Source organism: Acipenser ruthenus, chromosome 50 (assembly GCF_902713425.1).
Source record: "Acipenser ruthenus chromosome 50, fAciRut3.2 maternal haplotype, whole genome shotgun sequence".
NCBI lineage: Eukaryota > Metazoa > Chordata > Actinopteri > Acipenseriformes > Acipenseridae > Acipenser > Acipenser ruthenus.
Window position 1 is genome coordinate 5,599,227 of NC_081238.1, and position 16,253 is coordinate 5,615,479.

Below are 16,253 nucleotides of genomic sequence, written 5' to 3' on the forward strand. Positions count from 1 at the left end.
GAAATCAACATGCTAAAGAATTGTTTTTATTTAATTCCTTCTGGTCGATTCTGGTTGAGGGCGATTCAGGAGTAAGAGTAATGAGCTTTTTGCACACACCTTGTATCTGCTTCCATTCTCTACACGGCTCTCAGATGTGCAGTTTGGAAAAAATCACGTGGTTACAGCAAAACATTTCATTTGAAACAGGACAGCTGGCACCACGCTGGCTTGAAGAACTAGTTATCTTTGCACAATCCACGCCTTCACATAGAGGCGCACTTCCTTGATCACCAGGGGCCGGATTTTTAAAACTCTGGTAATCGGATTTCCGCGTTTGAGCTGTATTATATTGTGCAATTTGGTTTTTCAAAACATCTAAATGCAATCGGGATTACTGTGATCCGGATTTCGTTTCGGTAGTCCGATCGCACTTTTCACGATTAAATGTTGCAATTGGTTTTTTTCAGAATTTAAAGAGGAGCTCGGGATTATTTTGATTCAAAATACCAGGATTACTGTGATCTACTGCAGAGGTGGATTTAGCTTTTAAATGATCACAGAACATCGATATTGTGTTTGAATTGTCAGCAAACACACGCTATATGTCCAAATAGAGTGTAATAATATAATATTTACATATTTAAGTTTTGTATACATGCAAGCAAACAGGAAAACACGTATTTATTGGTATAGCTTTAATAAAACAGCATACGCATACACCTTCACATACGCCTTCACATACACCTCCTTAAAGCTCGTCTGAGATGCTGGACTCCCGACCGACGAGGAAGACGATGAAGATGTCTAAAAACACATATCATTTTTTCAAAAGTTTTATTTGAAGGGTGAAAATAAATATTAGTTAAACAAGTAGTATGAAAATGCTTGAGTATGTCTGTGTAAGCCATATTGAAATATGGATAGGTAAGTCAGCACTTTACAAGGACATCACACTTTGGCTGTGTGCTGAGAACATCTTGCATGTACCGAGAACATCCTGTGAGACTTTGTTTCCTTTTAAGATGAATATACGTTCTGCTGCACGCACACACTATTTTTGTCTTGTTTGTGCGTTACTATAAAAAGCTGTACCTTGTAACTACGTGTCAGAGAAGCATTAGCAGACTGCCTGTGATGTGTTGTCTCTCCAGAATTCTGCTTAATAAAACTGCTGCTTCGGATCAACTCTCGGAGGATCTTTATTTAAAATTTGGTCCCTACATATTTTTATTCAATTTAGATTTAGTTATTTAATTTCTGCTAAGTAGGCATAAATACAATAACCGTTATTTGCATGTGTTATATGTGTACTAACATTAAAAGTGATTTAGATTTTGTTAAAAAAAACAAATATAAAACAAAATAAATTTGTGTATTAATCATTATTACCATGATCTTATTTATTTTGTTAAATTAGGTTATATCATAAATAATGCCTATATATATATATATATATATATATATATATATATATATATATATATATATATATATATATATCTTTCCCTCTGCCTTCAAAAAAGCCTCTATCACTCCCCTCCTCAAAAAACCTACCCTCGACCCCACCTCCCTCCAGAGCTACCGTCCTGTCTCCCTCCTACCCTTCCTCTCCAAAACCCTCAAGCGGACTGTACACCGCCAGCTCTCTGCTTTCCTGTCCAGCCACTCTCTGCTTGACCCTCTCCAATCTGGCTTCCGCTCTGCTCACTCCACTGAAACCGCCCTCCTGTCTGTCACCAACTCACTTAAGTGTGCCCGAGCTGCCTCTCTCTCCTCTGTCCTAATTCTCCTCGACCTCTCTGCCGCCTTTGACACTGTTGATCACTCTATTCTACTATCATCTCTTGCTGACCTGGGGATCTCTGGCACAGCTCTGGCCTGGTTCTCCTCCTACCTCTCCAAACGCACTTACCAGGTAACCTGGCGTGGAGCAACCTCCACACCTCACCGTCTCTTAACTGGAGTCCCCCAAGGGTCAGTCTTGGGTCCTCTCCTGTTCTCTCTCTACACCCGCTCCCTGGGCCCCCTCATCGCATCCTATGGTTTCTCATACCATTTCTATGCTGATGATGCTCAGATTTTCCTCTCCTTCCCCACCTCTGACTCCACCATCTCCTCCCGTATCTCTACCTGTCTGTCTTGTATTTCCTCCTGGATGCACTCGCATCACCTCAAACTCAACCTCTCTAAATCTGACCTCCTTTTCTTTCCCTCCTCCTCCCCCTCCTCTTATTCCCAGCACATCTCCACTCTGGCACGCACTTGCCAATTCTTCCTGAGCAACATCCGAAGAATCCGACCCTTCCTCACCAACTATGCTACCCAGCTCCTGGTCCAGGCCCTGGTACTCTTCCGCCTAGACTACTGCAACTCCCTCCTGGCTGGCCTCCCTGCGTCCGCCACCCGTCTGCTCCAGCTCATCCAGAACTCTGCTGCCCGCCTGGTGTTCTCTGTGCCTCGCTTCGCCCACGCTACTCCACTACTCCGCTCGCTCCACTGGCTCCCGATCACCGCTCGCATCCAGTTCAAGACTCTTGTACTAGCCTACAGATGCCTTGACCAGACTGCACCCAGCTACCTCCAGACCCTCATCTCTCCCTACACCCCCACTCGACCTCTCCGCTCCGCCTGCACTAGAAGACTAGCTCTACCTCCGCTACGCTCCCCTGCCTCCAGAGCCCGCTCCTTCTCCACCCTTGCTCCGCAGTGGTGGAATGACCTTCCTACAGATGTCAGGACTGCCCAGTCCCTGACCACATTCCGGCGCCTCCTCAAGACTCACCTCTTCAAGGAGCACCTGTAGAACTCCTCTGTTTGTATCCTGGGACACTATCACCCTTCATGTAAATGTGCTTTATTTTGCTCTTATCTGCCCCCTATTTTACTGCATTTAATCCTGTACTTCAGAATACTGTAATCTGCCAAGTGTTTAACCTGTAGTACTTTGTATTTAATCATATCCTGATGTAACTATCACTATTATCTGATGTATTATTGAATTGTGGTTTGTCACACTTATACTTTACTTGAACAAAGGTTATTGTATTACTTGTATTGTAACACTTGAAATGTATTTGCTTACGATTGTAAGTCGCCCTGGATAAGGGCGTCTGCTAAGAAATAAATAATAATAATAATAATAGTAATAATATATATATATATATATATATATATATATATATATATATATATATATATATATATATATATATATACATACATATATATATATATAATATATATGTGGGTTAGTGTGGTATCATGTTTTAAAATTCATGTTTTTGCTATAGCTGCATGTTGGTGCTGATTTTGCTAAGTGTAGGTGTGTGCTGAAGATTTTGGACCGCTGCCCCTCCTCTCTGGCCATCGCGGAGAACGCCAACGTGCTCGCTAGATATGCCAGCATCTGCCAACAGGTGAGAGTGTGTGTGTGTGTCTGTCTCCCTGTCTCTCCCCTCCACTTCTCTCATTCCCCAGAGTAACTCCCTCTGACCTCCACCTCCTCGCTCAGTCCCCGTCACTCCCTCCACCCCCCTCTCTTTCAGAACGGGTCGGTTCTTGTCGTGGAGCCAGATTCTCCCTGATTCTCTGCCTCTCTGTCCCCTGTATAACCTCTCTGTCCCCTGTATAACCTCTCTCTCTCTCCTCCCTCTGTCCCCTGTATAACCTCTCTCTCCCCTCTCCCTCTGTCCCCTGTATAAAAAGTTAGCATCTCCCCAAAAGCACGCTACTACCATTGTACAATAGAAATGTTTATAAGATCAAAATACATCAGGCGGGCTGTAACCTACACGGTACATAAACCCACCCTACACGTACCCTAAACAATCGATCACATTACCTCAGGCGAGTCTGGATTCAAACATCTATCATGGCCCGCCCTACAAATACCAGAACTCTACTCGTCAAACAAACATCAGACAGACACCCGGGAAAACATCTCCGTGTAAAATGTGTGCTACTCTGACATGACAAATGCTATGGCACTTTTAAAGGTAAGATAATCATTTCGTAATCTCCCAATTCACAGCACCTGTTGATGGTGTTGATCAGCTATGCTAATTAAACATCTAAATCAGGGTATTTTAGCAAATCAAGCCCTAATGTTCACTGAATATAATAAAATCAGTAGCACCCGCTACAATCTATTATTATTATTATTATTATTATTATTATTATTATTATTATTGAAATGATCAGGAGACAGGAGTTTGAGTAGTGTTAGAAATTCACTCTAGCCTTGATGCTGCTGCTGCACCCAGTCCTGGTGTTCAAAACACCCCTCAATTAAGTCTATTATTAATATTGAAATGATCAGGAGCCAGGAGTTTGAGCAAGGTTACAAACTCAAACTAGCTCTGCTGTTGCTGCACCCAGTACTGGGGTACAGAACTCCGTTTGGTAAACTAAACCTTATGAAAGTTTCCCACAGTCAAAACACAGCCAAGTGTAATAAAGCACAGGGAAGCATTGTAAAGCACAGAGAGGTATGGTAAAGCATAGGGAAGCATTGTAAAGCACAGAGAGGTATGGTGAAGCATAGGGAAGCATTGTAAAGCACAGAGAGGTCTGGTAAAGCATAGGGAAGCATTGTAAAGCACAGAGAGGTCTGGTAAAGCATAGGGCAGCATTGTAAAGCACAGAGGTGTGGTAAAGCATATTAAACACTCAATACAAATGCTGAACTGGCAAATACAGGATTTAATAGTATTTTTAAAAATGTAATTATTAAGTCTCATCATCTCTCCCTCCCAGGTATTTGCTTCCTCTCCAGGGGTCAAATCGAGGAGGATGCCTCTCTCAATCCCAACGCCATTAACCAGTGCCCCCTGCCCAAGCCCTGGAAGATCACCTTCTGCTACGGGACAGCCTGGTAGACTTGCCTGCCCAGGCCTCCACGCTCTCCGCCTGGGCAGGCAAGCCAGGAAACCTCCAGGCTGTGCAAGTGGTCTTCACTGAAAGAGCCAAGGTACGGAGGGGCATTCAAAAAGTGCCGGTCTTATTTTTTTTTTTAAAAAAGGAGACAATATCCTTAAATTGAGCTCCAATATGAGCCAAGATGCTGTTTTGCATATCGAGCATCTCCTCCTTGCCTTCAAACATAAAAACAGCCTCTTCACAATCCCTTTTTAAATCTTTCACACGGATGTGTTCTAAATCTGAGCAGGGCTGCAGACCCTGTAAATACTGACTGTGACCAACATCATGAACATTGGAATGGTCTGACTTCTTGGTTATTTTGTTTTGAAGTGTTTTTGTCCTGTTTCCATGATTGCTCTCTCTCTGGCTGGTGATTTTTATAATGTTGTTTCTTGCCAGGGACCCCCTTGTGAATGATATGTCTCTCTCAAGGGCTCTGTCCTGGTTAAATGCATACATTTGGATGATTGGCTGTAATGCCATTGGAGCTGTCTTCAGTCAGTTTTGTACATTACTGTTGAATTTAACTTGTGTGTGTCTGTCTGTCTATCTCTTAGTGTATCTTTCTTTGTGTGTCTCTCTCTCTCTCTGTGTGTCAAGGTGAGGCTCGAGCGATTAGGGAAAATGGTAGAAAATCAGCCAGACGTTGCAGTAGTGATGCTACTAAGCACTTTTATTTAACCCACTGAAGATATATACACACCTGCCTCATTTTAAAACTGAATAATCCAGTGGAGCTCCAATCACGGCTCACCGTTAAATAGGAAAGTAAAGAGAATGCTGTTGTTGATGGAGTTGGTGCAACAATTGTGTGCATTTATACTGTAGAATGTGAGTGAAGGGAAACAAGTACCGGTGTAAATGAATATTGGTTCCCTTGAAATATCTGTGTCCCTTCCTCCACCCCACATGCATGTGTGTGATGTGTCCTATTTCTATGTGAATTCTGCATGTATAATGCTCGTGAATGTGAGTAATGTTTGCAGGCTGTTCTCATGTATTATTGCAGGTGAGACTGGACCTGTTGGAGGAGACTGGGTGGTACAAGTTTAGGGTTTGGGTTAGTTGAAAGTGCAGGGATAGAGATTTGTATGCAAAGAAAGATGACAAAAAAAAAATAAGAGGGGAACAAATATTCGCAAAGGGGAAATATTGGTTCCTAGGGGGAGTTAATATTTGTTCCTAGGGGAACAAATATTCTCTGACACCGGTACAAAACAAGTCATGGACAAAAAAACACATCACAAAAATAAACACTTGTTTACAAATTAGGGGTTTCCACTGTGTTAGCGTAGCACAGTAAACCTCACACACTGAGCCACTGATTTTGCACCAGTCAGAATTTTACATTCCAAAAGACGCTTTTTACAAATATAATAGAATGTGAAGACGTCTGCCTTTCTTCCAGAGCATTTGAAGTCATGTGGAGCTTTAAATAAAAAAAAAATAGTGTGTGGAAATTGATGATTTTTCTTTTTTCTTTAAGTGATTATAGCTTAACAAAATATTTTCATAAATATGACCTGGTTGGAAGTTGCATTAGCTCTCAGATGTCCAGTTTTTGAAAGATGTTCTTGCAAACCTGGATTTGACATGATAACTGGATTAAAGGACGTTCTGTTTCTGTGCCTCGCACGTGGGAAGGCTGCTGCCCCCCCCGGTCACATCACCTCTGCAGTGTCTTCTGGGTCATGATATTGGCTCACAGCATGCCAGTCAACAGGGGGAGCAGCAGCTGATTGATTAATGACAGGAAAGAAGCCAGCGAAGGGGTGGGGACAACTTTACCCTCCAAGTGATCAAGGAAGTGCAACACTAACTGAAACCATGGCTTGCAAACAGAGATTTCATTAAACCGGGTGTAGCACTGTAGCACATATCACGCTATAAAATGAAAAGTTTACATTCCAGTAAGCTTTTGAAAGCCAGGCTTGTGCAAACAGAGATCACCCCAGGGTAGTACCAGAGGTGTTCAAATGAAAATCCGTATTTTGCTGCAACATTTTTCAAAAACTGCACATGTGACAGCTGTGTAGCAAATGGAAGTGATGGACCGGTAACATTGAGGGAATTATTTTAATAAGAACTGAAATTGGTTTCAGTGGTCTGTGTAACCCTCATCATAGAAACTAAAATAAAATAGAATAAAAAACAACAGGCACAAATGGTTTATATTTTTAGTATGCTGAATAAAAATGACAATTTAAATACATCTGAATTCAACGTATTTTGTTTCTTTTAGTATTTCGAAATCAGACTGCTTTGAGGGGGACGGGGATATGTAAACTAATTGGAGTGTGTACAGGGCCTGCAATCCTGCTCAGATCCCCACTTTAAGTTTCAAACGAAGTACAGATATCATCCATTACTGTTAAACACGCAAGCTTAGAAATGCTAAAAAAACTTAAATGACAAACTGAAGACGATGAGAAAGACTTCTAGTGGAAATGTTTGCCATTGAATTTACACTAAAAACGCGGAGAAAGACTTCTAATGGAAACGTTTGCCATTGCCATTTATTTATTTGTCAGGCTGTGTGCGTCTGTGCAGGCAGACTGGCAGTGGCTGGGGATGCACACTGAGATCTCAGATCTCGCCGCTGCTGTGCTCGCTCTTGAATTTCTGGTATGCCTCCATGGTGGGGAACTGCTCTGTGTACTTGGGGTGGAAGATCTTGAGGATTTCCTGCAACTCTCCCCTGCGAGCATCGTCAACCGCTGTGCGACCCCAATTATCCCTCACCTGCAGAAAGGGAGAGAGTAGGGCGTGAAAGGGAGAGAAACAGGGAGAGGGGAACGGGAGAGAGAGAGGGAGTGGGGGAGAGAGTAGGGGGTGAAAGGGAGAGAGACAGGGAGAGGGAGAGAGGGAATAGGGGGTGAAGGGAGAGGGAGCGGGGGAGAGAGTAGGGGGTGAAAGGGAGAGACAGGGAGAGGGGAGCGGGAGCAGGGGAGAGAGTAGGGGGTGAAAGGGAGAGAAACAGGGAGAGGGGGAGAGAAAGAGGGAGTGGGGGAGAGAGTAGGGGGTGAAAGGAAGAGAGACAGGGAGAGGTAGAGAGGGAATAGGGGGTGAAAGGGAGAGGGAGCGGGGGAGAGAGTAGGGGGTGAAAGGGAGAGACAGGGAGAGGGGAGCGGGAGCAGGGGAGAGAGTAGGGGGTGAAAGGGAGAGAGGCAGCAAGAGAGAGAAAGTAGGAGGCAGGGTGACGGAGAGGAAGGTGAGAGGCAGGGGGTAAGGAGAGAGAGAGAGGAATAATGGAGAGGCAGGGAGCTTGGAGGGAGGAAGAAAGGGGTGGCGTTTGCTACGGAGCCTCATTAACCTTGCTGCAGCTCCATGTGTCTACTCCCCCTCCCCCTCCCCCTCCCCCTCCCCCTCCCCCTCCCTCTCTCACCAGTGGTGTGGATCCGTAGTACAGCAGTTTCTCCACCATCTCTGGATCGTTGGCCGACACGGCTACATGCATCGGAGTCCTCGTGTCGTAGTCGGCCTCTTCGAGGTTTGTTCCCGACAGGAACCACCCGTGCAGCAGCTGGAAGTCCTTCGTGGCTACTGCACTGGAGGGGGGCGTGGCCAGAACACGGTCAAACTGAGGGCACTTAGACTAGAACACAGTGTGTGGAGATTGCTAACTATAGCAGCTAGACTAGAGCACAGTGTCTGGAGATTGCTAACTATAGCAGCTAGACTAGAGCACAGTGTTTGATTGCTAACTATAGCAGCTAGACTAGAGCACAGTGTTTGATTGCTGACTGTAGCAGCTAGACTAGAGCACAACGTTTGGGATTGCTGACTGTAGCAGCTGTTAACACAGGGGTTGGTATTGTTTTCACAGTGCATACTCACTTGCAGATCTCTAGGCCGACTCTAACAGGAGGGAGAGCTAACGAGGCCCCCTTAGCTCGAAGGATCTTTATAATATCGTAGTTTCTGTGCAAGGAGTTAGAAAGACAAAAGCAATTATTTGTATTACCTATCTCTCCTAATGTGCTAATAAAGACAGGTCTCTATCAATGCTAGGGGTGTCGATATTCCTATTTTCAGAGTAATTGTAATGGCCTTTATGAGGTATTTGTGAGCAGGCATTAACCCATTGCAGTCCATTTATTAAGTGCGTGTCAGGCACGTCAGGTCTAATTTATTTTCACACGTGCAGTTAATTTTAGACACGCTGTTTAAAAGTATTTTTTTCCACAGTCAAACGGGTTTAAATGGCCCTGCATATCAACAAAGCACTCACTAGGCATCTCCAGCCCTGCCCCACCCTTTCGTTCACTATCGCTTTCACCTATGCAAGAAATAAATAATAATAAAAATAATAGTCGTACATACCGATCAATCATCTCCGGATCACTCATTTTATCACCAAACTCCTCAATATTGCGATCAAAGTCATTATTTTATTACTATAACATCTCAAAAAAGCTCTGCAAATGTCCATGATAGTCTCAGTGCGCTGACGCACTCAGCCAGCTAGTTTACTATGACCGCCCCGTTATCTGATACCAGGGCCATGTATGACTATTCATGAGATACGTCTTTTTTTTTTTTCGACTTGTCTCGGCTCCTGTCGCTACCACTCGGCAATTGAATGGTTTTCTCGGCTTTTTCCGGAGAAAAAACGACTAGAAACCCGTTTTTTGCGTTGCTATAATGATGTCTGACCCAGTCCGACAAAGGACCTGAGAGGAATAATTGCAATGTCGGACCCAGTCCGACAATGGACCGCAAAGGGTTAAATCAATCAAAGCATGCCTATTTATTAATGGATTGATTTCAAAACAAGAAAAGCTGCCCTTCCCTCACCTTTACAATAGAGTATCAATTAATGGCAATGAACCTCCACTTTGAACCTTCAAGAGAATGAAACGCACTCTCAACACAATCAGAGGGAGACGCACCCGACACTCAAACATATTATAAGAGACGCCGGACACACCACAAATTAGCTGATATAAAACTGTGGTACAGGGAGAGGGGAGAGGGAGGGGAGAGGAGAGGGAGGAGGGAGTGTCTGTCCTACAAAGAGTGCAAGAGAGTGAATAGAGGGAGACACACCCGATACAGAAACATACACTAATAACCTTTATAATGTATAGTAAGCATAAACCTTGAAACCCCTTTCAGAAAATATCTCTTACAATTTGTGATGTTCAAATGTGAGAGCGATCTAGATTTTGATGTGCAGAGAGGTTAGGGTCTGGATTAGGGGTTGGTGTTTCAGGGGTACCTGTATTTGATAGCGAGGTACAGGGGTGTACCTCCAAACCGGTCTCTCACTGTGGGCTCTGCCCCCCTGGCCAGCAGGAATTTGACCATGTCGGTGTTGCCACAGATGGCTGCCATGTGCAAGGGGGTGGTGCCGTCATAGTCACCACAGTTTACATCAACCTGCACGGGAGATAGAGGAGAGTGAGGAGGCACACACTTAACAGTCTCTCAGTGTCTTCGTGTAAATTCAATGACAAACGTTTCCAATAGAAATCTTCCTCAGTGTCTTCAGTGTAAATTCAATGGCAAATGTTTCCACTAGAAGTCTTTCACGGATACAAAACTCATACGTACCCGGCTTAGTATTTCCTGTAGAGACAGGAAGTCATTCCCTGTGACAGCTCCGCAGGCTAGAGATGGCAGCAAGTCTTCCAGCAGTCCTTTCCTCTCCTGCACAGACAGAGATAACAATGAAAGCCCTCCAGGAACGCTCTGTGAGCATTCTGCTTATATCAACAGTACAATGTGTGGACAAGAACAGGTATTTAATACAAATTAAAACTACTGAATTCAGAACGGCTTCCACTTGATATTATAATAGTATCGGCTATTATGGTATGCTTGTGTTAATCTTACTGCCCTCCACTTGCATTCGCTTGTCAGCTCTCAGATGTGCCGTTTCAAAAGTATTTTAACAACAGGTTAAAGAAAGCTGTCAGTTTCCTGGCCAGCTTCCAGCACCTCCTCAAGACACACACCTGTTCAGACAGCATCTGTAAACCTCACAACTCTCCACTATGCTGGACTAGACAGCACCCAACTGTACCAGTACTTGCATCAGCTTGTACTTGCAATGAGCTGCTCCATACATTGCCATATTCTACTACTGCTCTCAATTGTAATTATATTTGCTGTATCTCTTACTTGATTTTACTCTTAAAGGTACTCTTTTGTAATTAATCTTCTTTGAAATTGTTCTTATCTATTTATTGTACTGACTACTCTTATAACCAAATATTTGTAAGTTTAACTGCTCTTAGTTGAAATCACTCTGAAACATAATCAACATTAATCTCCTAGGTCTTTTTCATAGTAATCATTCAATATATTTGCTATTTTTTTTTCTTAGTCTATGATTTTTCCATTTGTATCTCTTAGACATGTAAACTCCTCTTTGAATGTTCTCTTGCTGTTATAATATTGGCTTAAACTAAATAGCCACAAATTATACACCCAGGAGTGTACTGAAATTAGCAGTCAGTATGACAGCAATCCCCGAGATTAACTATAAAAGAAAATGTCAGCATCTCGCCCTACTGGAGGTAAATGAAGCAGATGAAACACAAAGCGCCAGACATAATGGGCTATGAAAGTTTTCCATGACTGGCTAACTGAAAAAGAACATTGAGATTGATTTAAACAAAACGTCACAACAGCAGCAGCAGCGCCATCTACTTGACAAAACCCAGACATACACGTTGAAACAGTGATCCAGTTCAGTATCTACAAAGCCTAAACAAGAAACTATTATCGAAGCCCTGAAAAAGAAAATATTATACAAAGCGGTTTAAAATCAAATGTTTAATTGTTAATCTAACCATCTTAATTACTGTGGAACTACTTCTCTCAGTGGAAGGTGACACAAATAAATTATTAAAATAATGATTAAAGTTTTCTTCATTTACCAATAACAACACACTCACAGACCCATTTAAGCAATAATATACTCCAGGGTCTGTGTGTTATCAGGAGATATATCACCACTTCCTGGGTGGTTGAAGGACTCCACTTCATCTAGAGCAGGGCTTCTCAAACTAGAACCTTAATTGAACTGATCATTTGCTTAATTTTCAGCTCTTAAACAGTTGCAGCTCAAGTTACCTATAAAATGTTATAGCTAACTTGAAATATTCAACTGTTCAAGAGCTGAAAACAAGTAAAAAGGTCTAATTAAGCAAATTATTAGTTCAATGAAGGGTCTAGTTAAGTAATTGAGAGCTGGGTTGGAATGAAAACCAGCAGCCACAGGGGGTCGCCAGAACCCAGTTTGAGAAGCCACGCTCTAGTGCCTCACAATGGACACAAGGCGTGGTGATATTACCTCATGATAACACACACCCTGTCGTGTATTACTGCTTAATTAATGTAGTCATTAGGTTTAGATGTCACATTCCTTTGTTGTCACTGTATTGATTTAGATATTCAGGTTGGATACCTCGGAATCCTTATTGCGAAGCCAGCGGAACTCCAGCGTTTCTCCGACCCAGCGAAGGAAGCGTTTGTCCCGGATAACCACTCCCGTGATGATCGGCGCTGCCATGACAACCTATGACATCACCCGCACAAGTTACAACACGGCGAGTCATTTTTTGTAATACAGTATTAACGTTTAGTTTTCACAAAATATCATCAGTAAGATTGTCAGCTTAAATACTTATGAGCTACCAAAATGTATTTGTTTCATATCGTTATTACTGTACTTATTTATTTGGTTAAACCGTAATCGAGCCTTCCATTTTAACTTCTTGAAGTTACCACAGCGTGTCTATGTGAATTACAGACGAGTAATATTGAGATTTGATTACATTAGCAGGTGAACGGATAATGTATGGATGTAATTTTGTGAAAACAATAAAATATTAAAAAAAGAAATACTACAACATTTTATAAATAAATAAATTATACACCAAACTGTATCAGATTCGTTTAGTCTTAATATCATAACAAATATTCTTATTCTATATACGCACCTTCTTTTATTTGTTGGAAAACTCTGGAAATGAAGTTTTTCTTTTTTTTTTTTTTTTAATACAGTGCTATCTGAGTATTTAAAATACGATTTTCTTCAAAAATAAAATGTCAGCAACGGTGTGTTAATTAAACGAAGCGCGTAACGGCGCTCGGAACTTTGGCATTTTTAAATCCTAACGGTCTCTGCTCAGCGGAGTGGAATGTTCAGGAGCCGGTTGCCTAGCAGCGTCTCCGCCTCCTTCTCTGCCCCGCCCCCTCTCTCCCTCTCTCGTTGCTCCAGCTAGGAGTTCACATTCAGCTTCCTTAGATTATATAGCGCCATTCTTTACTAACTTTTACAAATGAGCTTATTGGAAGCTTCTTGTTTTTAAGATGGTTCAGGTGCAGTCCGGGCAGACTGACTGGAGCATCATTACAGTATACCGCACTGCGCTCGGCTTTGTGTGGAGGCTGATACACAAAATAACGTAATCTGTTCCTTTGTTTTGGTTATTGAAAAAGAACCCGGAAGAACCTGAGGATTTGTGTATACGTATCGTGAGTGTTTGTCTAATTGTGTCTTGTTATTATTAGATGGCTAACACGTTCCGGAGCTGTCGCCAAAGGCCAGCACAAACTCGGAACAGCACTGCACTGGTATCACAAAGAAACTGTATTTTCACCACAACAAGCACTAAACAGACTTGTGTATGTGTTTTGTGTGGGTGTATAATAAACTGGACTATTATTTCGGGACAAACCCGGGAATTACAATTTAAGTAATACACGCCGCTGTATTACTAACATCATTTATTGTTTACAGTTTGTTTTGCCGTCAGGGTCTGGACATAAATATCATAAAACAACTTTGCACCTGGATTATAATTGTCTGTCTGTTCACTGATCACCTGCACTCTGTTTACCACTTTGCCACACACAGCCGTTAAATGTATTTATCTAAATGCTAGAAGTCTCAGAAACAAAATGTTAGAACTTGAAGCTACTGCACTAACAAGTAACTGCAATGTGATAGGTGTTACAGAAACGTGGTTATCCGAGAGTGATGGAGACAAATACAATATTAGTGGGTACACACGTGTGGCAAAGTGGTAATGAGTAGAGCAGGTGAAGTGCAGGTGCAGGAATCCAGTAACAAACAGACAACAAAGTAAGGGTGAAATGGTTTGTTTTATTTTGTAATCCAATGGTCTGTTGACCAAGCAGAGAATAACAAGGAGTTTGCAATTCACATAGCTGTAATATACAAATAAGAAGTTTGCAATATACAAATAAGGTAATGAAAAAGGGTTGCAGTCCCGTAAATAATAAGCACAGTACTAAACACACAAATAGACACACACACGATCACTAAAGTGAGGGCTCTCAGTGCATGTGGTGAAGTACAAGACAATACATGCTATTACTGGTGAACACGTGGTGAAATGTTGTCCGGGTTTTAGTGCTGGCCGTGGGCAACAGCTCCGGATCGTGTTAGCCGTCTAGTCTACATGAACAAATAACAATGAACAACGATTAGACAGACAAAACAAACAAAACACTCACGGTTCTCTCTATTAATACACAGATCCTTTCGGTTTTAGCGTAACCATAATAAGGAACAGATCAGATTAGTACGTCCCCTATTTATACCGTCAACCGTGACCCCTTGGTAAACGAGCACATCTGCTCCTCCAATCCGCGGATGCCACACCGTTAACCTTCTGGGTCAATGGTTTAGTGTACCGTAGCTCTGCCCCCTTTCTAGATGGCCGACTTCCACTGAACCCTGGTGTGACAGGATGGCTGAGTAGTGACGTCAGGCCAGATGCAGGAACCAAACAAAACTGACCCCAGGCAGTACTGCAGTTCAAAGACAAAAAGATTCTGCAGCGCCGTTTATTTAAATACAAAAATAAAATAAAAGGTTTTTACAAAAAGACTTGCTCACAGAGCGAAAATAAACGAAAATAATCACAAACACAAAAATACCAAACAATACAGGTCAGGCTGGGCAGTAGCCTTCACTGATCCTATATGTTCAATTTTTAAGTTTCATTTTCTCTCTCGCTCCTTGCTCCTTACCCACACTGAGTGCAGAGAGCTGCAGGCTTCTATGCAGGTGACCATGCAACAAATAAATCAATTAATTCGGGAGATGGCCACTTTCTGCATGAGGTTTTTTTTTTTTTTTTTTTTAAACACGTTTTAAAATAAAAAACAATAACACACACTCGGCTACTCCGTCAATACATAAATACAAATAACCAATAACAAAACATACGGCACTTCGCTGACAAATATAAATACAATAATAAATCACAAAACACAAATTATAAAATAACACAGGGGCAGAGGCGTTCTAAAAAATAAACAAATCATAACTGTACAGGGCTCCTTGCCCTGTTACACATGGGAATAAATTGTCAGGCCAACTAGTCCAAGGTACTCTGTTCCCTTTACTCAGGTCAGGGGGGAGATCTAACACCAAGAATCAATCGATCTCTGTCACAACACTGTATAGGAAAGACAGGCAGGACAAAAGAGGTTAGGGGTAGCGCTATACATCAAAAATAGTGTTGAAGCCCAGGTATTAAATCTGGAAGAAAAAAACAACGCAGAATCAATATGGGTCAGAATAATGGACAAGAACTCAAAGGGCATAATAATAGGAGCATACTATAGACCGCCAAATTCAGACACCGAGCAAAATAATCTGTTATACAATGACATTAGAAATGCGTGCAGCAAAGGAAAAGCCATATTAATGGGGGATTTCAAATTCCCCCATATAAAATGGGAAAACCCAATGGGGAGCACGACAGATGAAATTAAAATGGTGGAAATGAGAAATGACTGCTTCCTAACGCAATTTGTCAAGACACCGACTAGAGGGGAGGCATGTCTTGATTTAGTCTTTCCAAATAACGAAGACAGAATAACTAAAACAGAGGTCAGAGAGCCATTGGCAAATTTAGACTGCAACATGGTCTCATTTGAAGTGTTTTTTAAAACCCCAAAAGTAATGACTGAAGGTTTACAATTTTAGGAAGGCAAACTATGAAGGAATGACAGAAGTAGATTGGAGTAAAGTAGAGAAAACATCCATGGAAAAATTGATGCTTTTTTAATAATTACATCCCAAAAGTAGACAAATCTAAATCTAAAACAAAATGGCCCAAATGGTTTAATAGATTCATTTAAAAAAAATATAAAAAAAATATTCAGAGAAAAAAAACTTGGAGCTGCGAACACAAGTCAAAAAGGATGCTAGAAAGGTCAAGAGAGTGATTGATAAGGGGGCTAAAACCAATTCCAAAAAGTTTTTTTTTCCAATATTATAACAGCAAGAGAACATTTAAAGAGGAGGTAAAATGTCTAAGAGATATAGAAATGGCAAAATCATAGACGAAGAAAAAAAA

At 41.9% G+C, this 16,253-nt stretch overlaps 1 protein-coding gene across 2 annotated transcripts; it reads right to left on the reverse strand.

Annotated features, from left to right (window-relative positions):
* Positions 1-6,973: 6,973 nt before the first annotated feature.
* Positions 6,974-14,454, reverse strand: LOC117965880 (L-asparaginase-like). 2 transcript variants are annotated; one of them, XM_059015437.1, is made up of 7 exons: positions 14,398-14,454; positions 12,320-12,430; positions 10,459-10,554; positions 10,124-10,284; positions 8,740-8,823; positions 8,288-8,450; positions 6,974-7,644 (listed from the first exon to the last, which is right to left on the reverse strand). In XM_059015437.1, the coding sequence occupies exons 2-7, from the start codon at positions 12,422-12,424 to the stop codon at positions 7,489-7,491; spliced, it is 765 nt and encodes a 254-aa protein (XP_058871420.1). In that variant the 5' UTR covers positions 12,425-12,430; positions 14,398-14,454; the 3' UTR covers positions 6,974-7,488. The 2 variants fall into 2 exon arrangements, with proteins under 2 accessions (XP_058871420.1, XP_058871421.1); XM_059015438.1 differs by lacking the exon at positions 14,398-14,454 and adding an exon at positions 12,855-12,908 and having other exon boundaries at positions 7,128-7,644.
* Positions 14,455-16,253: the final 1,799 nt, after the last annotated feature.

Excerpts from the sequence above, each read along its gene's own strand:
- LOC117965880 (XM_059015437.1), bottom strand. The coding sequence starts at position 12,424 with ATGGCAGCGCCGATCATCACGGGAGTGGTTATCCGGGACAAACGCTTC. Across the intron at positions 8,451-8,739 it reads GTCGGCCTAGAGATCTGCAA|TGCAGTAGCCACGAAGGACT; the intron begins GTGAGTATGCAC and ends GCCCCCCTCCAG. Across the intron at positions 7,645-8,287 it reads ACTACGGATCCACACCACTG|GTGAGGGATAATTGGGGTCG; the intron begins GTGAGAGAGGGA and ends CCCTTTCTGCAG.